The sequence below is a fragment of the Balaenoptera acutorostrata genome, chromosome 7 (genome assembly GCF_949987535.1).
Source record: "Balaenoptera acutorostrata chromosome 7, mBalAcu1.1, whole genome shotgun sequence".
Classification (NCBI taxonomy): Eukaryota; Metazoa; Chordata; class Mammalia; order Artiodactyla; family Balaenopteridae; genus Balaenoptera; species Balaenoptera acutorostrata.
In genome coordinates this window covers 14,358,932-14,382,620 of record NC_080070.1, presented here as the reverse complement: position 1 = coordinate 14,382,620, position 23,689 = coordinate 14,358,932, and the positions used below count along the sequence as shown (strand labels likewise).

General features: G+C 47.2%; 2 protein-coding genes across 10 annotated transcripts in view; one reads left to right on the top strand and one right to left on the bottom strand.

The window, feature by feature from the left end:
* SLC37A3 (solute carrier family 37 member 3) overlaps positions 1 to 8,053 on the bottom strand; it is a 118,209-nt gene extending 110,156 nt beyond the window's left edge. For all 9 annotated transcript variants that reach the window (XM_057550055.1, XM_057550053.1, XM_057550051.1 and 6 more), the window contains exon 1: positions 7,947 to 8,053. The gene's annotated coding sequence lies outside the window, so the exon portion shown is untranslated. The remainder of the gene's footprint in view (positions 1 to 7,946) is intronic.
* A 2,466-nt stretch (positions 8,054 to 10,519) lies between these two features.
* RAB19 (RAB19, member RAS oncogene family) overlaps positions 10,520 to 23,689 on the top strand; it is a 13,972-nt gene continuing 802 nt past the window's right edge. The window contains 3 exon segments of the mRNA XM_007177047.3: positions 10,520 to 10,589; positions 12,700 to 12,912; positions 14,589 to 14,772. Of these exon segments, the coding sequence (XP_007177109.2) occupies positions 12,712 to 12,912; positions 14,589 to 14,772 (385 nt within the window). The 5' untranslated portion in view covers positions 10,520 to 10,589; positions 12,700 to 12,711.

Here is a 23,689-nt window from a genome sequence, read left to right as displayed (position 1 = left end):
CTATACACAAAGGTAGTTTTCACGAAAAGTCGGAAGAGTTCTCTTATATGAAGAAATGAACTTTGTGCCAGTCATAAAGCAACAGGGGAAAGAGACAGGGCCACACCTCTGCCATCTCTTTCCACTACTTCCTCTCACCTCTCCTCTGTCCTCTCGGAAAGCCACATCCATGCTCTGACACCAAGACTAATTAAGCATAAAGTAGGCATCTACACTTAACGTCTCCAGCTATGAGTCTGCAGAAACAACCTAAACATGCAATAAGAAGGGAATAATTAAACAAATTATGGTATATCCAAATGGCTGAATATTTTATCATTTGACATGATGATTAAGACTTTATAATAACATGAGAAAACAGCAAGTGAAATGTGTAGGATATGACTTACAATCAACTGAACTCTAGATTTACATAATATTTACAAGTAAACAGGGAATATATAGTTCTCTCTGGGCAGTGGAATTATGGGTAATTTTAGTTTTCTATATATTTTCCTAAAATTTCTACAATAAACATGTATATTACTTTTATAATCAGGAGGGAAAACATCCACAGCATTGTCAAAGTCCTATAGTTTACCTGCATATTAGGAAAAAATTAAATTAAATTAACAGGGGCTTCGCTGGTGGCACAGTGGTTAAGAATCCGCCTGCTAATGCAAGGGACATGGGTTCGAGCCCTGGTCCGGGAAGATCCCACATGCTGCGGAGCAACTAAGCCCGTGCACCACAACTACTGAGCCCGTGCTCTAGAGCCCGCGTGCCACAACTACTGAGCCCATGTGCCACCACTACTGAAGCCTGGACACCTAGAGCCCGTGCTCTGCAACAAGAGAAGCCACCGCAATGAGAAGCCCACGCACCACAATGAAGAGTAGCTCCCGCTCACCGCTACTAGAGAAAGCCCGCGTGCAGCAACGAAGACCCGACGCAGCCAAAAATAAATTAAAAACAAAAACAAAAAAGCTTTAAAAAAAATTAAATTAACAAAATACCTTGTATGATAAACATACTACAATAATAGTCAAGGTAGGAGACAAACTCAAAAGCTTCCAGCACTAAAATTAGTGAATCACAGGACTTTGCCCAAGGTTGTGTTCCCTGTAACTGCTATTTATACTCCCGTTCTCTATTACAATTTATACTACTGCTTGGTAGATGAACCCAAAACCTTAACTGCTGAGAGACCCAGCTGAAAGGCCATTCTTGAAACTTTTGGATAAAAGATACAAAGTTGAGATGGTTAAAGTTATATAAACATTATAGCTGATTCACTTACTGGCTGTGAGCCCTTGGACACATCAACCTCTCTGAAGCACAGATTGTCATGTGTAAAATGGCCTATCTCTTCTGAGACCAAAATAAACAATGCATGTAAGGTATTAAGATAATTATTTTAGCCACTGATCTGCCCAGGGTTAATCCCACATCAGGAGAATACAGTTAATTTCATATAATCATTCTCCTTGAAAAATGTTAAAACAAAATTATGAGCCAAGTAAGACAACAAATTTCCACTCACAAAATGTAAATAAACTTTCTGTCTGTAATTCCAGGAGGTTACAAACCCGAGAGCTACTAGTGTTACTGCTAAATTTACCTCTACCCCCAAATTAAACATGACACCCAAGTGAAACAACTCAAAGTTTTAACCATTCTTTATATATCATAGCTCTTTGACCTGAACACACTCACAACTCAAAACACTGTACTGAATACTTCAGAAAAGGTTGTGGGTTATGAAATTCTATAATTAATTAGGTAAGAGAATAATTCCAAAAATGTATGCTCCAACAGATTGGAATTACTTGCTTCGGCAATAATGGTTGTGGATTTCAGGCCTGTACAGTTACATTAATGCTGTTAAATGACTACCAAGCCGTTTGAGACCATCTGGATTTAGTTTCTAAATAAACCACCTTTTCCTTAGCTACAGTGACAGGGAAGAAAATGCTTAATAAGTTCAACGGGAAAAGAGTTTAAACATTCATCTGATGTTGGCAGAATGCCATTTAAAATGAATACTATTATAACATCTGGTTTTTTTTTTTTTTTTTTTAAAAGGATTTTCTTATTTATTTATTTATTTATTTATTTTTGGCTGTGTTGGGTCTTCGGTTCGTGCGAGGGCTTTCTCCAGTTGCGGCAAGCGGGGGCCACTCTTCATCGCGGTGCGGGGACCGCTCTTCATCGCGGTGCGCGGGCCTTTCTCTATCGCGGCCCCTCCCGTCGCGGGGCACAGGCTCCAGACGCGCAGGCTCAGCAATTGTGGCTCACGGGCCCAGCTGCTCCGTGGCATGTGGGATCTTCCCAGACCAGGGCTCGAACCCGTGTCCCCTGCATTAGCAGGCAGATTCTCAACCACTGCGCCACCAGGGAAGCCCATAACATCTGGTCTTATATAATCATAATCATTAATAACGATACCTTGCGTTTATATGTCCTACATCACAGAAGTGATTTCTGATCATCTGTGAGCTCTGGAGCCCTGCAGAAGCACGGAGTTTTTGCCAAGTCCGACTCTATTAAGCACATCCTACTTTTAGACCATTTTCTTTCCAGCTCTGAATATAGACTGAACAAATGTCTAACATTTTTCAAGCATATGTAAATGCTGTTATAATTAATAAAGCCAAAATTCATTTTAAGTGTTTCTTGTCATTTAGTATTTTCTTAGTCCATGGATACTAAATATACAACTGTTATGTGAGAACAAGAATGACCTTTAAAAAAAAAAAACCATAAAAAGTAAGATCCCTGCCATCAAAAAGGATGCAGAACCATTGAGCCCTATTCTACTTTTCAAGGCTAGTTCATGATCATTAACTCATCTGATTTGTAAGAAGCTTTCTGAGATCCTATAGGATCACCCACACAACATACTTTCCAGGATGGAACGCTCCATATTGTGTGATCGAGGCTGAATAAAAAGATGGCTTCACATGTGACACGTCCAGGTAGAGGGCAATCTCCCCCTTATAAACACGGCCTTGGAATATAAAACAGTCCCCAAATTTCACTTTCCATACATATTTAGAGTCCATTCCAACTCAAACATAGTAAGATTTAAAGTTGTCTTGTAGGGACTTCCCTGGTGGCGCAGTGGTTAAGAATCCGCCTGACAATGCAGGGGACATGGGTTCAATCCCTGGTCCAGGAAGATCCCACATGCTGTAAAGCAACTAAGCCCGTGAGCCACAACTACAGAGCCTGCACTCTGGAGCCCGCAAGCCACAACTACTGAGCCCACGTGCCACAACTACTGAAGCCCGGGCACCTAGAGCCCGTGCTCCGCAACAAGAGAAGCCACCGCAATGAGAAGCCCACACACCGCAACGAAGAGTAGCCCCCGCTCGCCGCAACTAGAGAAAGCCCGTGCACAGCAATGAAGACCCAATGCAGCCCAAAATAAATAAATTAATTAATTAATTAATTTTTAAAAAATAAATAAATAAAGTTGTCTCATATTAGGAACACTTTGGGGGAAACAGACTGCAGAGTGGAAAGGGGAGAGACTGGCAGAAAAGCAGATCACCGGCCACTTCCACCTCATCGGACCCATCCCCACCCCACCCCCATTGGAAGGAAAGGCTCTCTGGAAATGGAGAGAAGCAGTTAATCTACTTCTCCATACCATGACCCTGTTCTGCGAGTTCTTACCTTTCCTACCCTGGCGGACTCCTGCCTGCCCCCAGATAACACTGCTTCCTCTGGGGTCTCTCAGGGAGAAGCAATCTTCCTTCTCACAACCACTCCTCCTCCTTCCGAGACCCCAGCTTCTCCGAAGCTCCTGGGCCTCGCTGCCCCCTGCCCCTCACAGCCGTCGTCTCCTGGTCACCTGCTGTCCCCCCTCTGCTCTGTCTCATGTCAACACCCAGATGGGTAACCTAACAGACCCTTGTCCTCTTCCCACCAATCTTTTCCTCTATCCCACGAGAAAAACCCACTCCGTGGTCAAAACCCGGCCCGTGTCATCTACTAAGCAGTAAGTGCATCACCTCCCAAACTGCATTTCAAACATCTTGCTTTGTTTCCTTCCAGAAAACTGCTTACTTCATACTCCCCACTGCAAAGTCATTTTACCTCAGCAAGCTCCCAATTACGTCACCTCCCCATTTTTTCCCTTCAGCCATGACCCTCCTCCTGTCCTCATTCCCTTCTTTCCCAACTTAGAATCTGGACTATCTCCCTTACGGGCCTTTTTTCCTTGCTTGCCTCTGGCCTCCTCCCCTAGGCCCAAGTGGTTGAGTTTTGCCAGAGAAAAATCAAAGGAGCAGGCTGGTTTCACTTTTCAGATTCAAAACCACAAACCTCAAAGGGCATGCAGCTCTGCCCAGCAAGTCCACACTTCCCTAATGACCTGCTTTCTCAACATCTAAGATAACCACTTACACTTCTCTCTCTAAACTTCCAAGCTCTCTGTCCCCTTCATCCGGTACCACGGCTTTCTGCCAATGATTCCTAGAGCGCCAGCTCTAACTCGGACCCTCCAGGGCTCCCAGCGGCACAGCCAACCAACCACTTGAGAGCCCTCCTTGGAGCTGAAACACAATTTCACAATTCTTCACTTCCTCCCTCCACACCCATCCGTCCCCAGCACTGCCCTCAGAAAATGGTACCACCAAGGCAACTAACACTTAGCCCTCATTTCTCCTTTCCTCTCAGCTTCCGCATCCAACCCACTACTAAATCCAGTCCTCTTCACCCCAAAATTCAGCCCAAATCCATCCTCTTCTCTCCATCCCCACAGCCACTACCAAGGTCAACCACCCACGTCTTCTACCAAGCCTAGTGCAACAGCCTCCTGCAGGGTTTCACTATTGTACATCTAGCACACACACCAGCCCCCTGCTGCCCATCACTCTTCACACATCAGCCAGAAACATATCTTAAAACATAAATCAGCTGTCATTCTTCTGCTTAAAATGCCTTCTTCACGGTTTCCCAAGACTCATATAAAACCACAAAACAAGAGTTTTGCTACGGCCTCCAAAACCTGTATGCAGTAGATGCTATACACATACGGTAGAAAGTTCAAAGGGTATGTACACGGTGACACCTCCCTCCCTGTTCTCACGTCACCCGGGGCTCCTACCATTACTTCTGCATTCTTGCAGAACCTGCACCTGTGCGTGCATTCCAGGCGTAGCCCCACACTCACACATACACAAATGGGAGCATACAACACACACTATCCTGCACCATTTTTTTTCTTCACTTATCAGAGGTTGGAGGTCCACCCCATCTGCACCTACAGAGCTGCCGCAGTCCAGTCTCCTGCGGGACATCTGGGTGGTTCCCAATCCTTTGCCAGTGTACGGTGTGGAGCTAGCCGTTTCCTTCTCCCCTGTGCCCGCCTAGCTCCGCCCCCCACCAGCATCACTCCTCCACACGGCTACCGTCTCCCTAGCATCCAATCCCTTTCTTGCCCCTGAACACACCAAGCCCTTCCTTGCTTTGGGACTTCGCATTTGCTGTTCTGTTGTCTGACATGCTTTTCTCCTGGTTCTCTGCAAATGGCTTGCTCTTGCCTTTCCTTGGCTCAGCCTCAAGTGTCATCCCCTAGAGTGGCTGCCTGGATCGTCCTATCTAAAATGGTCTCCCTCTGTTACTACCTCTCCCATCTCCATCTGTTTCTTCCCTTCACAGCACTTCTCCCAATCTAATTATCTGCTTTAATTGTTCACATGTTTATTGTTCACCTGTAAGCTCCACATCTGTCTTAACACCACAGCTATAACCCCAGGGCCTAGCAGAGCATTTAGAATGATCAGTAAAGATTTTCTGAATGAATGAATGCTTTGACTGACGGCCAACACTGACTGCTTTCAAAGTGCCAGGCCCTGTGCTAGGCACTCACCATGTGCCACTGCATTTAGTTCTCACCACGTCTTACAGATAAAAAAATGGATTTTAGAAAGTAATATCTCTTAGGAGGTGAAAGGAGCATTCAAACCCAGACCTGACCCTAGACCCTACATTATACTGTGTAAGAGAGAAGGTTAAAAGGTTAAAACATCCCAAGTTGGGTAAAACACAGTAATTAAAAATATCACACATTAAACACAGAAGTATAGATCCAGGATGGAAAAAAAGCACCTTACTAGTAACAGTGGTTCTCGCACACGCTTAAATAAAAAGGGCAATTACTTCACTCCCTAGACTTCAGTTTTTATGTTTGCAAAGTAAAATGATTATGTATACTCAGTATAAAGAGGTAGGGGGAAAAGTATTAAATGGATAGTTGAGCTCGCCTATTGTGACAGTTGTGCATGCTGTAATTTACACAAGTATCTTTTTTATCCCACATGACCTCATTTGAAGTCGTTTCCCTGTATCATGTAAATCCTTTTATTCACAACTCAAGTCTTCCTGTAATTTGTCTCTCTTCTTAAATTGTTCCTTACCACAGATGTAAAATACCTAGCACTTTTCTGTAAAATTCTCTAGGGGTTCCCTGAACCACGTTCTTCCTACCTATTTTGAACATATTCCAAAGACAACAGTTTTCAAGATAAAAATCTTTCCCTCTCCTAGACAAAGGACTTATACTCAAGTTAATGGTCATTGCCATGACATTTCCTTATCACTGGTGAACAAGACAAATCAGAACCTGACACAATGACTAATACACTGGATCCTGACAGCTAGTGAGCAACAAGACAGTGCACCGACTTTGAGCTTATGAAAGTATCGTTTCAGGGTTATTTTCTGATGCAGAGACCGGATATCAAAGATTAATAAAAGATTGTCATCTGAAGCCACACCGCGGCCCACACAAAGGCATAAAAGTCCCAGCTGGAATTCTAGACCATGCACTTAACTTCTTTGAGTCTCAATTTCCTCACTGAAAGATTAAATGAGACAATTTATAGAGAGTTCTAAATACAGCACCTGGGGCTTCCCTCGTGACGCAGTGGTTAAGAATCCGCCTGCCAATACAGGGGACACGGGTTCGAGCCGGGAAGATCCCACATGCCGCGGAGCAACTAAGCCCGTGCGCCACAACTACGGAGCCTGTGCTCTAGGCCCGTGCTCTGCAACAAGAGAAGCCACCGCAATGAAGCCGGTGCACTGCAACGAAGAGTAGCTCCCGCTCGCCGCAACTAGAGAAAAGCCCGCACGCAGCAATGAATACCCAACGCAGCCAAAAATAAATTAAGTAAGTACAGTGCCTGGCATACAGCAAACATTCAACAAATGGGAAAAAAAGAATTCAAGCATCAAAACGCTGAAGAAAGAAGGTGGCCATTAAGAATATTTTGCTCACCCCAGGAAATCCCTACAATCCTTTCAGTAAGTTATCAGGGGATCGCCTAGTTTCTGGAAACACCAAAAACCCTGTGGACACGTTCCCATAATCCCGTGAGAAGTGAGAACAAACAGACCACATTCTGCAAACAAGAATACTGAGTTAATGACGAAAAGCGATCAGATAAATTCCTGACCGAGACCGTGGTAGTTACCAAAAAGCAAAGCCCAGTTATTCCATTAAGACCCTCCTCCCTCTGTGGCCTCACTACATCCTCTCCAAAAGCCTGCCCGCCCTACCTGTGAGGCACCTTTCACCTGGTCTAGACGACAAACCCCTTTCTTGCACAGGCGCCCCCGCCGCCGCGCTGGCGTGGGGCCCGGCCGCCGGCTCTCCCCGGAGGCCCTCCCGATCCTCCCGCTCCCCTCCGCTGCGGTACTCGCCGGCCCCGCCAGGTCCCGGAGCACCTGGGCGCCGAGGAGCCAGGCCCAGAGTGGAGGGAACGAGGGGTGGCCGGCCTTGCCCGCGGCGCCACACCCACCGGCCGCCACCTTCTGCCTCTCCGCCCCGTCCCCTCGTCGCCTGGAAGCTCCTCGGACCTGCCCTCGACTGCGGCGCCCCCCACCCCCGCCCCCGCCCCAAGCCGGGTTCCGACCCTCCTCGGCTCGGGCCCGGCGCGCCCCCGCTCGCGCACCCGAGTGCCGCAGTAGTCGTTGCGCTCCGGCCGGCCGGGAGCTCCTCTCGCTACGCAGCGCCCGCAAGCTTGCCACTCCCGCCGCCACCTCACCGGCGACGCCGCGGCCAGGGTTTCCGGGCACTCACGTGACCCGTCGGTACCCGCGGCATGCTGGGAGTTGTAGTCCGACCGCGCGGCTTTACCTGAGGGCTGATGGGCAGGGAGTGGAGGGGGGGAGGGGAGGGGGAGGAGAGGGGAGGGGAGGGGAGGGGAGGGGGAGGGGGAGGGGAGGGGGGAGTGTAGGCTTCCAGACGCCGCCGGAGGCCTGGGTGGACCCGGCAGCTTCGAGGGGGAAGTGGGGGTCGGGGGGACGGACAACGGCCAGGACTGTTAGGAAAGAAGCAGTGCGGGAGAGAGAGGATATAATCTGGGAAGAAATGATGTATATAAATCATATTTTTTTCAAAAAACCTTTATTCTGCATTTTGTTTTGAGAGAAAGAAACGCGCTGCTAGGTGTGCTACTGACCTGCCATGAGGGCATAAGCTTTAAATTTTTGTTGAATTAAATACAGTTGCCCATAAGGACAGGATTATTAGTCTGTCGGTATAATTCACTGTTGTACATCCCACCCCCATCACCCAAATAAATGAGTGTTAAGATCCTGGCAGCCTCAAGCAAAAACTGAAGGCCTTACAACACACGACTCTGAACAAGGGTCTTTTGCCCTCCTGGGCTCTCTTTCAACTGCTAGGGAAAAAAAAAAAAAAAAAAATTTAAGTCTTTCAACCCAGAAAACCCGTCCACAAAGATAGCAGATTAGAAAACAGTTTTATTATTGAATACACTTTGAACCAGACTGTGACGCACATCACAGGCAACACGCTAAGAGATAGCAAAGGAAGAAAGGAATCTCCCCCTTACATTGCCAGGCAGACAGTACCCACTTCAGGCAAGTTCTCAGGTAATCCAAGTGTGAAGTCTGAGTCAGCTGGGGTTTTTTGGTTTCGGGGTTTTTTTTTTCTTTTTTTTCTTTATCAGTAATCATTACCAGAAGAAAACATTTTGACACCTAACCTCACTGACACATCTCACGGGTTTTATTTCCTGCCCCTGCCCATACATGTGTCGTGGCTCTTGACCTACATTTCATTTTCAAGCCGCATACGCATGACTGTGGCTTTCAGAGCACAGTCTGCAGGGCCTTCCCTGGTAGTCCAGCGGTTAGGACTCTGCCCTTCCATTGCTGGGGGGCACGGGTTCAATCCCTCATCAGGGAACTAAGATCCCTCATGCTGAATGCAAACTAGGATTCTTTAAATAAAATAAAGATTTAAAAAAACAACAACAACAAAGCATGGTATGCAGCAGCAGTATTGGGCAGTGTCTTTTGTTTTCTTGCTCTACCTGCCAACATTGGGTTTATCCTCCCCAAAAGAGAGGTTCCTGAAAGTGATGTGTAAATGGAATTTGGGGTAAGATAAATCATCATTTACAGGTTTTCTGGAGAAATGTTCTTGAGTAGTGAGTAAATTGTCCTCTGTTTCAGCGCTAGGCCTCAACCCGCAGTAAGAAATACATCTTACATCACCCCCAGCACACACGTGCCTGCTCACAACTGATGCAAACAGCTCACGCAACAATACTCTTACTCCATGGAATGCATTCTGAATTGTTTTCCTAATCTTTTCTGTAAAAACGCTGGTTACAACCCACTAAATTTGACTTCATGACTCATTAACGGGTCTCAGCCCACAGTCTGAAACCACTACACCAGTTTAATATTTTATCAGTCGGGATGTTTCTGTTTTGCATGTTGTGCCTATAGCTTAACTGCCTGCTCAGCACGTTCCACAGAGTGGAGCTGATCTGGTCCCCATGCTAGAAGCAGTGACTCTTCCAGACTCTGTGGGGAAAAAACAAAAAGGAAACTTCACCTCAGCTCCACGCTTCTCCTGCCAGCATGAGGGACTGACGAACTCCAGGTCTTCCTAGAAATTAACCTTGGTTCTGGGGTACATTTTGTGGGGGGAAGGAAACATTTTTTTTTCAGCTCTTTCTTCCCCTGCAAATTCACAGTTGTTTTAGTTTTTTAATCTTCTCTTTGGATCACCTCCTTTCTCTCAGTGGCTCCTCAGGAAAGGTTATTCAAGTCCACAAAACAGTTAAATGACTCAAAACCCAGATCTGTCTCCTCCTTTAAGTTGCTGTCCTTCAACTAGCCACCCCCACCCCAGCCAAACAGGGGACACCAGGAAAAATTGGGGGTAAGGGCCGCCTAAGAGAATGTGAGCTGAAAGAGAGAGCAGGGCGGCTCAATAGGTGTTGGCTGAGGTAGCTAGATGGTCCTTTTCATTTTGGGTTTGCTGGATAACATGTGAGGCTAAGAAGCCGAGGAAAGGTGACCTAGTGTGGCCTCACCCCGTGCTTTGTACCCAATGGCAGCTCCTCCGGATGGGGAGGGAGGGGGAGGCGGAGGGAGGGAGGGTTGACACTTTCCTTTCACTTTCTCAGGCCACCAAACCTGACACCTGGGGACAGAACTACAGTTCCCACCACGCCTCGAGACAGGAGGAAGAAGGGGCACGGAGGACCAAAAGGAAAACCAGGAGAAAGAGCAAACAATACCTACCCCCCGGCAGAGGTGAGAGAGCCAGACAGGTAAGCAACAGGTGCAGGTTACAGGATGCAGGATGGAGGGTGTTGGAGGGTGGGCATCACTTGTTTCTCCTTGCAGGGCGTGTAGGCTGAGGTGAAGGGGGCTTTTGTGGAAACCCTGAGGACTTACTTGGTTGGGGGGGGGGGGGTCATGGAAGTAAGATTTCAGCTCAAATTACAGGGATAAGACACCGGAAGTGGAATGGCTTTCTTTACTTGAAAAGCCCGGGGAAGAGTTGTTTGATTATGTCTCGTGTCTGCTGGATCATTTAGCCACAGTGATTTCAGAGGAGTCCAAGAGAAGTGAGGATCCTCCATCTGTTTAAAGCTCGCGGTTTTTACGTACAGATTTTAATTTGTGTGATGATACAGACTTGTCCTTTTCTATGACTTCTGAGAAAACCAAAAACCGAAACTGGGGGAAATCAAGAAGGGTGTCATAGGCAGGAACAATTTGCAGCACATCAAGTTTCGTCATCAAATGAAATAAGGTTTCCTGTATTTTTAAGGGACATCTGACGAGGAGACCCAACACAACCGAAGAACAGTTGAAGGGCCCGGGTATACCTGCCATGAGGGGACATGGGTGCTGCTCCAAATATCTGCTGGGCTGTGAAGTAGGAATGTGCTGTCATGTGGAATAGGAGTCCTGATGTAGCACGAGGGTCCACAGATGGAAACCTCAGGGAGGTAGATTTCAACCCCATGTAAGTTAGAGCTGTGCACACAACATAGATTTTTTTCAGGAGGTAGTGAGCTCCTTGTGATCTGAGATGCTGTGGATATTTAAGCAGAGACGCTGAAGGTGGGAATAAAGTTTCAGGTGGGTGATTGTGTCGGTCAACACTTCCCAAGGCTAGCTAGTCATCCAAATCACCTGGGAGTGTGTGTGCATGTTTTTAAATCTATTTAGCAGACCTAAGATGGGCTCCAGGAATATATATATATTTAATTATCTTCCCAGGTAATTCTGATAATCGGTTAGTTTGGGAGACGCTGTCATGAGAAACTTTCTTTTCCAGCCTATGGTAGAGTATGGCACAAACATTCGAACCACAGGGTTTTTTTGTTTGTTTCATTTTGTTTTGTTGCACCTCGAGGCTTGTGGGATCCTAGTTCTCCAACCAGGGATTGAAACCGGGCCCTTGACAGTGAAAGCGCAGAGTCTCAACCAGTGGACCGCCAGGGAATTCCCCACAGCTTTCATTTTGAATATTCTCAGCATCATAATTTCCAGCACAAGAAAAAGCAGGTGCCAACCAGAAGAAAAGGGCTATGTGACTCTTCCCGAAACTGACTTGTCTGTCAGGTCTCGTTGATGCTTGCTGCTGGTTGCCTGGCCATTCAGTCTTCCAGTAATTTGTCTTCCTCCCGTGTGACATGGAGATAGGCTGACAGCTAGGCATGTCTCCCACCTGATGACTGGCAGGTAAAACACACCTGCTGGGCCCCGAGGCATGTGGGATCTCAGTTCCCAGGACCAGGGATCAAACCCACCACCCCCTGCGGTGGAGGCACTGGAAGCGTGGAGTCCTAACCCCTGGACCGCCAGGGAAGTCTCAGTCAATGCTGTCATCTGAGAGTGTTGACTGTGTCCTGGGCCCAGCAGAGAACAGCAGTAGAACCTCTTCATTCCAAGGTCACCCCTAAAGTAATGTTAACTCCCTTAGGACAGGTGGGGTTTGTGCAGGCAGCTCCCTCTTACCTGACCAGTAATTAACGTCCTTGTCCCACGAGGATGGCAGTGCTAGGAAAACAGTGACCTCCCTCTGTCTTGTCCTGTGCTGAATCCCGAGTGCCAAGAATAGTTCCCGGCCCCTGGTAGCTGTTCACTAACACAGGGGTCCCCAACCCCCCGGGCCGTGGACCAGTACCAGTCCTGTTAGGAACCCGGCCACAGAGCAGGAGGTGAGCGGCAGGCGAGCGAACGAAGCTTCACCCTGCTCCCCATCGCTCCCCATCGCTCCCCATCATTCCCCGTCGCTCGCGTTGCCTCCTGAACCAGCCTGGCCCCCCACCCCGTCAGAGGAAAACTTGTCTTCCGCGAAACCAGTCCCTGGTGCCAAAAAGGTTGGGGACTGAATTCCTTCTTTTCTTCCTTGATCTGTTCTAGGCGGCAAGAGCAATGCAATTCTCCAGCTCAGCCAGGGCAGCAGATGAGAACTTTGACTATTTGTTCAAGATCATCCTCATCGGGGATTCCAATGTAGGGAAGACGTGTGTGGTGCAGCATTTCACGTCCGGGGTCTACACAGAGGCGCAGCAGAACACCATTGGGGTGGACTTCACTGTGCGTGCCCTGGAGATCAACGGCAAGAAAGTGAAGGTCAGAGGGGGACAGGGGCGGGTCTGCCTCTTTTAGCCATGGTTCCTAACCCCGAAACACATGCCTGAGGTGTGAAAGATTTAAATATAAAATATGAAATCATTAAAATACCAGGAAAAAAAACCACCATGGGAGTATTTATTTTTATCATTGAGGAATAGAGAAATCAGGCTTTAAAGTAAGACAAGAACCCAGAAGCCATAAGGGAAAATATTGCTCCATCTAACTATTTAAAGGTCAAATTAATACGCTTCTATATGATCATATAGAGGTCAAATTTCTACATATTCAAAAATACCATAAACAAAGTCAAAGATGAGTGACAAACTGGAAAGAAACATTTGCAAATATGGAACTGACAGAGAGCTAATTTCTTTGACGTGAAAAGAGCTCTGATAAGTATCGAAGAAAAGACCAACAACCAAATACAAAACGTAGGCACTCCACAGATTAGACAAAACAGCTACTTCACAAATTTTATATGAACTGGCTCATACATTTATGTGAAAAAGTAAAGGTGCCCACTGTCACTCATAATTAAAGAGATGAAATTAAAATAAGTGAGATAATATCATTTACCCATTTGATCAAAAAAGATCAAAAGGTGTTGGTGAAAATGTAATAAATGGATTTTGCGTGGGATCCTTATTAAACAAACACAATAGTAAAAAGACATTTTGGAGGGACCCCCCTGGCAAGCCAGTGGTTAAGACTCCACGCTGCCAATGCAGGGGCGCAGGTTTGATCCCCGGTCCAGGAACTAAGATCCCACGTGCCGCACTGTGCAGCTAAAAAAATTTTTTTAATTAAATCAAACAAAAGTGCAATTTCTAAAAAAAAAGACATTTGGAGCCAATCAGGAAATTTTAATATGATCTGAGTATTAGATGATACTAAGGAGTTATTGAAAAGTTTATTAGCAGTGATAATGGTGTTACGGTTATATAAGAAAATGTCCATTTTTATTAGGAATGTATATTGATGGGAGTAGGCATGAAACGACATGAAGTCTGGGATTCTCTTTAAAATAATACGTCAAAGAAATCAACAGAAATGGCTCCATGAAGCAAGAGTGGCAAAATCTTGATAATTATATGGATATATGAGGGTTCACTGTTTTATTCTCTCTAGTTTTGTGTATGTTTGCAAACTTTCTTTAAAAAATAAATTTTATAAATAATGTGAGTATGAAGAAACAGGTACCCTCAGACATTGTTGGAGGGGGTATAAATTGATGCCACTGCCTGGGACGGTAATTGGAAGGTAGTATTATGATAACACTTCTAAACATGAACAGCCGAATGGTCCTTTAAAATCCAAACAGTTCAGCCAATGCTATCACCTTTTCCAGCATTAACATCAATGGACAGACTCAAAAGATAAAGCCCAACATCTGGACGAAGGGATGAGTGTGGTAGGAAGGCAAAAGAACACCAGACCTTAGGACATTGGATCCACCTCTCCCACTGAAGGGCACCTTAGGTGACGGCCCCCAGCCTGAAAGCACATCCAGATTACCCTGGGGAGCAACTGAAAAAAGACAGATCCCTGGGCCCTACCCCAGGCCTCCTGAATTTGGATCTCTAGAAGTGAGACCCAGGGAACGACTTAGGCGAGCAAGTTCCCATCAGGGGTGGGAACTCCTGATGCGGACCCCCTTTCCTGCCCTTCTCCAGATGCAGGTGTGGGACACTGCAGGCCAGGAGCGCTTCCGGACCATCACCCAAAGCTACTACCGCAGTGCCCACGCGGCCATCATTGCCTACGACCTCACCCGGCGGTCCACGTTCGAGTCTGTTCCTCACTGGATTCACGAGATAGAGAAATACGGGGCGGCAAACTTGGTCATCATGCTGATTGGTAGGTTGATTTCAAAGTGTTTCGCTTTCCTTGACTGCCCGCCACCCCGCATGCTCAGTTTTTTCTGTGTTTCCAATGGCAGTGGGACAGGAAGCCATAAAAGTGCATGTGGCGGATGGGACCTCAGAAAACATCTGGGCCAGAAATTCCCATCAGGTTCACTTGAGCATGAGAGTGGGGTGGTTTGAACTTGTTAATAATACAGATTCCAGGGCCCCACCCTAGAGTTTCTCATTGCAAAAACCTGAGATGGGGCCAGACATCTAGATGAAGGTACACCCTGGCTGATTCGACACACATCTGTACAGACTACACGGGAAGTATTCTGTAGTCTGAGCTTCACAGCGTCAGATGGCTCTTAATCCCCAGGGGAGCCACTCAGATGACTATGACTGACAACACTCTTGAGTGACTTGTCACACCTGCTAAGATGCTAAGCAAATCTTAACAGCAAGCCAACATCAAAATTAACCGCAACTTCAACTATACAAAGTGAACTCACAGGTTGAAATACGTGCCGTCCCATTGTGCATTCAGAAACGGGTAACGTGCTGTCACTTCCCTATAGTATTAGCTTTGCAAGCAGTGCCCCTCCTAAGGACGCTAATGTTTACCAGGTGGCTGCTTAATTTTGGCAAGTTGGTTTAGGTTCTTGCTACTCAAAGTGTGGTCCACGGACCAGCAGCAGCAGCATCACTGGGGTTTTTGGTTTTAGGTTTCCTTTTCTTTTTTTTTGTATTAAGACTTATTTTTTCAGAGCAGTTTTTAAGGTTCTCAGCAAAATCGGGAAGGTACGGAGATTTCCCATATGCCCCCTGTACTCACACACGCATAGCCTCTCCCATATCAACATCTTCTACCAATGTGGTACATTTGTTACAAAGGATGAACCTACATTGACACATCCTAGTCATCTGAACTTCATAGTTTACATTATGGCTCATTCTTGGTGTTGTACTTTCTGTGGGTTTGGACAAAGGTCTAAGGACAAGTATCCACCATGATGACATCATAGAGAGTATTTTCACTGCCCTAAAGATCCACGACATCAGCATCACTTTGGGGTTTGTTAAAAGTGCCCCATCTCAGGCCCCATTCCAGACCTACTGAATCTGAATCTTCGTTTTAACAGGATCCTAGAGAGATTCATATGCAAATTAAAGTTTGCAGAGCACAGGTCTAGACAGCTGCTGTGGGACTGACAGCTAAACATACCATGTTTAATGGATTATTTATCCATTGACAGGCATATCCTAGCTGCATATCAGAAGGTCAGTTACCTTCTGAGCCTTAGTTTCCTCATCTATAATATGCAATCAGTATTCACTAGGGTTGTTGTAAAGATGTGATGAGATAATGTGTATACATCACTTGACAGTGCCTGGCACATAGTAGGTGCTTCATAACGGGTGTGGGATTTGTTTCTAGAAGGTTCGTTTGTTTGAGGGAACTAACTCATCTGTGTTCCTTAAACAATGGGGTGGGGTGCTTATGGTGAGGGTACAAGTCCCTGGGACCTAGGAAAAACCAGCAGTCAAGCCCAGCCAGAGCAGGAGACACAGTGAAGCCAGGCCACCCATCACAAGCAGGAAGTTGGGGACCCTCCTCTCAGGGCTGGGCTCTGTGTACCAGCCCTGTGTACCAGCCTCCTCCACCATTGTGTATCTATGTCTTCTCTCAGAGCTGCTTCTTTCATTCAGGATACTGTGGGCCTGCAGCGCTCTCTCCCACTGAACCCTCCCTCCTGGGTTCCTCAAAGTATCATCCCCAGCCTGCTCTTGCCACAAAATCCCTCATTCTCTCATACCCTCTAGCTAACATTCCTCAGAAAGGAAATCCCATTGTCCCATTCCTTTTTTTTTAATACTTAATTTTAAAAATGTATTTATTTATTTATTTATTTATTTATGTATTTGGCTGCGCCGGGTCTTAGTTGCAGCACACAGGGTCTTTTAGTTGAAGCACGCACGTGGGATCTAGTCCCCTGACCAGGTATCCAACCCAGGCCCCCTGCATTGGGAGCGTGGAGTCTTAACCACTGGACCATCAGAGAAGTCCCGCCCCATTCCTCTTTCTCATGGCAAAGCCTGGCCCAGGCTGCTGGCCAACCTCACAGCAGGCAGGCCTGGGGTAAGGTGCCTGCCCTGGACCAAGCAGCTGGGCCCCGAGGGGGGAGGCAGTGACAGGAAGCAAAGCCGGGCTGCAGACGGTCCGCAGAAGAGGTCACTGGCACACATCGTTGGCACATCTAGCCCATTTATTATTACCATTGCGATTCCAAAAAGGACTTGTTATTCTAGAACCATGTTTTCCCTGTCTTTGCTGTTTTAAGTCACAGTCTAGCCCCTATCATATGCATGGCCTTGAAGAGAATGCTGCTTTGTAACTCATTCTGCTTCTTGTAACTTAAGAATCAAAGTCATTCCAAGAGCCTAGACGGGGCTCGTTCCTTCCTGCTGCATCAGATCAAAAGCTCCCTATCCACAGCCAGCTGCCAAAGAAAATGCGCCTCAAACTTAGCCCCTTTTTTCAGAGGGCTGTGTCTTTTCCCTCATGGCAGAAACCGGGAGAGATTAGTGAGAGTGGGAAACGGCTTCCACATGGAGGGAGACTTGTCTTTTTGGAGAAGAGTGAGCTGCCTCCTCTCTCTTGTTACTTCTCAGCCAAAGGTCCCCTCTGGGACCAGAAACTTTATTGATTTCACTTCAGATATAAAGAACACTTCTTCAAAAGGCAGAGTTCAGGGCTTCCCTGGTGGTGCAGTGGTTAAGAATCCACCTGCCAATGCAGGGAACACGGGTTCGAGCCCTGGTCCGGGAAGATTCCACATGCCACGGAGCAACTAAGCCCGTGAGCCACAACTATTGAGCTTGCGCTCTAGAGCCCACGAGCCACAACTACTGAGCCCACGTGCCACAACTACTGAAGCCCGCGCACCTAGAGCCCGTGCTCCGCACCGAAGAGTAGCCCCCGCTCACTGCAACTAGAGAAAGCCCGCATGCAGCAACGAAGACCCAACGCAGCCACAAATAAATAAATAAATTTATTTTTAAAAAAAGAAAAAGGCGGGCTTCCCTGGTGGCGCAGTGGTTGAGAATCTGCCTGCTAATGCAGGGGACACGGGTTCGAGCCCTGGTCTGGGAAGATCCCACATGCCACGGAGCAGCTGGGCCCGTGAGCCACAATTGCTGAGCCTGCGCGTCTGGAGCCTGTGCCCCGCGACGGGAGGGGCCGCGATAGAGAAAGGCCCGCGCACCGCGATGAAGAGCGGTCCCCGCACCGCGATGAAGAGTGGCCCCCGCTTGCCGCAACTGGAGAAAGCCCTCGCACGAACCGAAGACCCAACACAGCCAAAAATAAATAAATAAATAAATAAATAAATAAGAAAATCCTTTAAAAAAAAAAAAAAAAAAGAAAAAGGCAGAGTTCAGAGTTATAAAAATAAACACTGACCCCCAACAGAGCTGTATTTCTTCCTCAATAACCACTTCTTCGAAGCACCGAGGAGAACACCGGCCAAGGTTCCTGACACCCTTCACAATAGCTGTTCCTGAAGTGTGAGGACCAGGAGGGGTGACAAGAAGATGTGACGACAGGTGACATTTACTAAACTCCACTCTGAGTCCGCCCCTGGGTCCCTTCATTTAATCCTCACAACCATCCTGAGAAGCAGAGACGACCATCCTCGTCTCCCAGCTGAGGAAACCGAGGCCTCTGGAGGTTAAGTATCCTGCCGAGGAGCTTAGCCGAGTTACCTACTGACAGGTGAGGCAGGATTTGAATCAGAGCCCCGGGTGGTTCAGTTCCTGTCCAACCACTGTCAGTAGCTGGTCAGGCCGACAGTCGCCCCGGAGGCCCCCTGAAGCTCTGGTTGAGGCAATGTCTCATCCACTCCAGTGCCTGGACTTTGCAGTCAGACAGATTTGGGTTCAAATCTCCCTCTCTGTCCTTCCTGTCTGAACTTGGTCTCATCCCTCTCTCTAAATTTCTGCTTACTCATCTATAAAACTGGTACCTGCTTCAAAGGTATTGTTGAATTGAAAGGATCAAACAAGGTAACATATAAAGCACTTAGCACAGTGCTGAGACCTCAATCCAGGGGAGCTGTCCTGCCCTGCTGAACGAGGGGCTCAGAGGGCATCCCCAGGAGAGGGGGGACATAGCTGAGCCGGCAGGGAAGGTGGGAACCCCACCAATAGTAGCTCCCAGGGCAAGGAAGCTTGGGTGTGAATCCCTTGCATCCCACTGAGGGGAACTACGCAGTCCTAATCTCACTGGCGGTTACCCAGGAAGGTGGGTTGGATCCCTCTTCCAGTAAATTCACAGGCTTCCCAGGAAACATTGAAGCAGAAGAACCTTGAAAGCTGCTATGCAAAGCCACCCTGCCCAGCCATCCCCTCTGGGCTGTCTTTGGAAGGCCTCACCCCTTCTTCACCGCCGCCTTCTCCTCCCTTGCCGGCCCCGCCCCTTGCTGGCCCCGCCCCCCCACCAGCACTGTCCTTCACTCCTCCTCCCCCTACTGCAGAAACAGGTGGGGCAGAGTAGGGGAACAAATGCCAAGATGTGGTGGGATTTCCACGAATCTCACAACTTTTGCTTGATATTTACTCCCTCGTCTGTCTGTTGTAACAAACGTCTCTGCCCCACTTCTTAACTGGTTCTAGAAACGCCCCCAGAGATAATCAGGACGTGTCCCCAGTGTTCCCGCTTATGACGCATCCAATCCCAGGGGCTGACACCACGGGTCTCCCTGTTTACTGTCAGTGGCCTCCTCGCCCTAATCTGGGATCGCTACCTGTGCTGTTCCCTCACAGAAGTGTCCCTGCCCCTTTCCCCATATTTTCCATTCTGTCTCCATGGTTCTTCACACAAATGGCTCTTCCTCAAACGTTTACCCCAGCCCCTAGAGGCCATGTCACCACCGTAAAAAATCAAAGAGACGATTGTGCGTTGATTTGTCCTGTTCCTTCCCCTCCAGCCATTCACAGGGAACCCAGCTCCTCAGTAATGTCCCTCTGTTTACTTATTTAAAAAAAAAATTTTTTAATTTTATTTTTATTTATTTATTTTTGGCTGCATTGGGTCTTCGTTGCTGCACGCGGACTTTCTCTAGTTGCGGCGAGCGGGGGCTACTCTTCGTTGCAGTGCGCGGGCTTCTCATTGCAGTGGCTTCTCTTGTTGCAGAGCATGGGGTCTAGGTGCGTGAGCTTCAGTAGTTGTGGCACACGGGCTCAGTAGTTGCAGCTCACGGGGTCTTGAGCGCAGGCTCAGTAGTTGTGGTGCACGGGCTTAGTTGCTCCACAGCATGTGGGATCTTCCCGGCCCAGGGCTCGAATCCGTGTCCCCTGCATTGGCAGGCGGATTCTTAACCACTGCGCCACCAGGGAAGCCCCTGTCCCTCTGTTTAAAACCTTCGGTGTCTCCATCACCCCCAAGATAATGCACAAATTCCTGAACATCATTCACAAGGTGCCCTGCTTTCCCCTGGAGATGGCTGCTTCTTATCTTTTTCTCATCCCCCTCTGCTCTGTTTCTAACTTCTTAATTCTTCTTACTCCCTCAGAGTAAGGGTTTGGGAGCCAATTTCCTTTTGTAGGTTATGTGGCTGTTCTGTCTCTTAACATTCTTTGGCATCTGCTATTTGTCCCCTTAGGATCTCGGGCAAACTTTCCACTTAAACCCCTGTTATATTTAAAGGTCCACAATCTCTCAGCAAAAGCTCTTAGAACCCAAGATTTCACAGTTCAGAATTTGGCAGATCTTAGAAGGGTGCATTCTATGTTACGTAATACCCTAAGGGTCTGGGCCAATGCCCTGTGGTCAAATGCATTAATATTTATGCAGTGAAATGAATGAACAGTCGTACAAAGCAGGTTGAATAAAAATTTCAAATGGCCAGTTGAGGGCAGATTTTACTGTCAGATGAATTACCAAAAAACTTAGGAGTTTTGGAGTGTTTCGGATTTGGGAAAGGCAGATAAGGGATTGTACATCTGTACTACTAACAACTCGTACCTCTCACCTGGTCCTTAGTATATAGTACTTCCTGACCCGTCTCCGCCTGGTAAATGCTTGTATAGCTATTTAATTGTCCGTGTTTCTCTCACGCCTCCCTGACAAGATGAAGACCCCTTCCCATATCTCTCTGGGTGCCCAACACGGAGCGCTTAGCAAGCAAGGACTTGGATTCCGCGTAGCAAGCACAGGGTTTCTTTCCCTTCCACCAGGTGTCCGGGTCCATCCTGAGGTGTGCAGCTACCAGCTTTGGGGAGGCTGCACAGCACAGAGTCAGGGCTATTAATCTGCCGCGGTGATGGGGCAGCTGGGAGGAGCAGATTATAAATGCAGCCCGGCCCAGAACCCCATAGACCAAAGTGAGGAATGCAGAGCGGGAGACCAGACTCCGGGCTCAGGGATTCCTACTTTCACAGCATCCCTTCCCCCACCAACCAAGAAGCAGGGCTTTGCCCCCAGCTTAAACCTCACTAGCTATACAAATGCGTGTAGTTCTCTTGAAGGTACTACCTGAATGTTTCCTGTGGCTGCCCGGAACTAATTACCATAAACAGAGCGGCTTAAAACAACAGAAATTTGATCTCTCTCAGTTGCGGATGCCAGAAATCTGAACTCAGTATCACTGGGCCGAAGTCAAGGTGTCAGCAGGGCCATGCTCCCTCTGGAGGCTCTTGGGAAGACACTGTTCCTTGCCTCGCTAGCTTCTGATGGCTGCCATCATTCTTTGGCTTGTGGCCGCACCACTCCAGTGTCTGCCATCTTCACATCCTCAGTGTACTCAAGTCTCCCTCTACCCGGCTCTTATAAGGATACTGTACGTGATTATGTTTAGGGCCCACCTAGCTAATCCAAGATATCGTCCTCTCCCCTATGCCCCACTCCCATCTCAAAGTCCTTAACTTAATCACATCTGCAAATACCATTTTTCCAAATAAGGTAATGGTTACAGTTTCCAAGGATTAGAACCTGGTATCTTTGGGACCATTTTTCAGCCTACCACAGTACCAGAAGGGGTAATGTCCACTGAAAAAATTCTTGGATTTAACCTTAGTTGGGGATAATTATGATCTAAGTCTAGCTTTGTCAATGAGCAGGTTAGTGACTGTCACTATGAGAAAGTATTTTTTCCCCCAATCCTTTTTATTGGGACATGTTTAAAGAGAAGTACATCAACACGGATTTATCACAAAGAGAACACCTGTGTAAACACCCTTCTCCTCAGGTCAAAAAAGAGAATATGGCCAGCACCCTCCCTTCAGTCTCCCCTTCATGCCCCTCCCAATTACTCCCTCTCCTCCCCCCAAGGTAAACACAACATGCTTTTCATAGTGATCACTCCCTTCCTTCTCAATATCATCTTACCCCCTAAGCCCACATCACTAAATGCTGCAGTTTTGTTTTGCTATTGTTTTTGAACTCTACAGAAGTGGAGTCATACAAATATCTTTTTAAAAAATATTTATTTATTTATTTGGTTGCACCGGCTCCGTAGTTGCGGCATGCAAACTCTTAGTTGCGGCATGCATGTGGGATCTAGTTCCCAGACCAGAGATCGAACCCGGGCCCCTGCATTGGGAGCACGGAGTCTTAACCACTGCACCACCAGGGAAGTCCCGACACAAATATCTTTTATGTCTAAGCTTCTATGGCTCAACGTGGAGTTTATGAGTTTTATCCACATTGTTGCATGTAACTGTAACCTGTTCTTTTGCATAATTTGTATAATCTTCCTTTGCAAAGTCTCTCTTCTTTCTATTGGTGATAGACATTTGAGTTTTTTCAGTTTGGGACGATTAGGAAAATTGCTGTTCTGAACATCCTTGTATATGTTTATTGATGCACATGGGCACACGTTTCTGTTGCGTACACACCTGGGAGCAGAAATGCATATTCCTGCAATTCTAGTAAGATCATCCCAGACTCCATATTCCCGCCGGCAGGGTCTGCAAGTTCCGGTTGTTCTACATCCTCACCAGCACTTGCTATTATCGGATCTTTTCATTTCTTCCATCCTGATAAGTGTGTCGTGATATCACTCGGCGTTTTTTATTTGCAGGTCCCTGTTCATTGTTGAGGTCAAGCACCTTTTTCATACACTTGCTAGCTATTTGGATATTCTCTTTTCAGTTCTCATGCCCATTTTTCTACCTGTTGTTTGTCTTTTTCTTATTGATCCCTACAAGTACCTTATGTTTTCTGGAAATAATCTATGTTGGTTCGGGTCTTCCAGGAAGATGTCAGGACAGGATCCGATAGACATGCAAGAGATTTATTGGGAGAAATGGCCGTGAGGGGTAAAGAGGAAGGAACAGAAGGAAGCAGGGAGAGTCTTCTACGTGATGCAGACCTGCCCCTGGGAAGGAGAGAAGGGAGGAAGGAGGATGGTGTCTAAGAAAGCTTCGTTCAGCCCTGAACCAAAGCTGCCTGATAGAGGAATGGAACCCTGGTCTCTGCAGCAGGGGCCTGCGTTAGTGCCTCCCTGTGCTGGGGCCTCTGCACCAGCTGGCGGAGGACAGTGGGGTAGCAGCTGGGCTGGGGTCACCTATGCTCCCTGAAGTCAGTTCTCTTGAAGGAGCTCTGAGCCCTTTGTCAATTGCATGTGTTGCAAATACATCTTTCACTTCTATTTATTTACTTTAAATTTTATTTATTTTTTTAATGTTTTGGCCGCGCCGTGCGGCATGTGGGACCTTAGTTCCCCGACCAGGTATCGAACCCATGCCCCCTGCATTGGGAGCTCGGAGTCTTAACCACTGGACCACCAGGGAAGTCCCTCATCTTTCGCTTTTTTACTCTCAGAGTTCCTCTTCACTCTCCTGATGGTGTATTTTGATGAATAGACATTTTAAATTTTAATATATTTCAATCCATCAAACTTTTCCTTAATGATTATTGCTTCCTG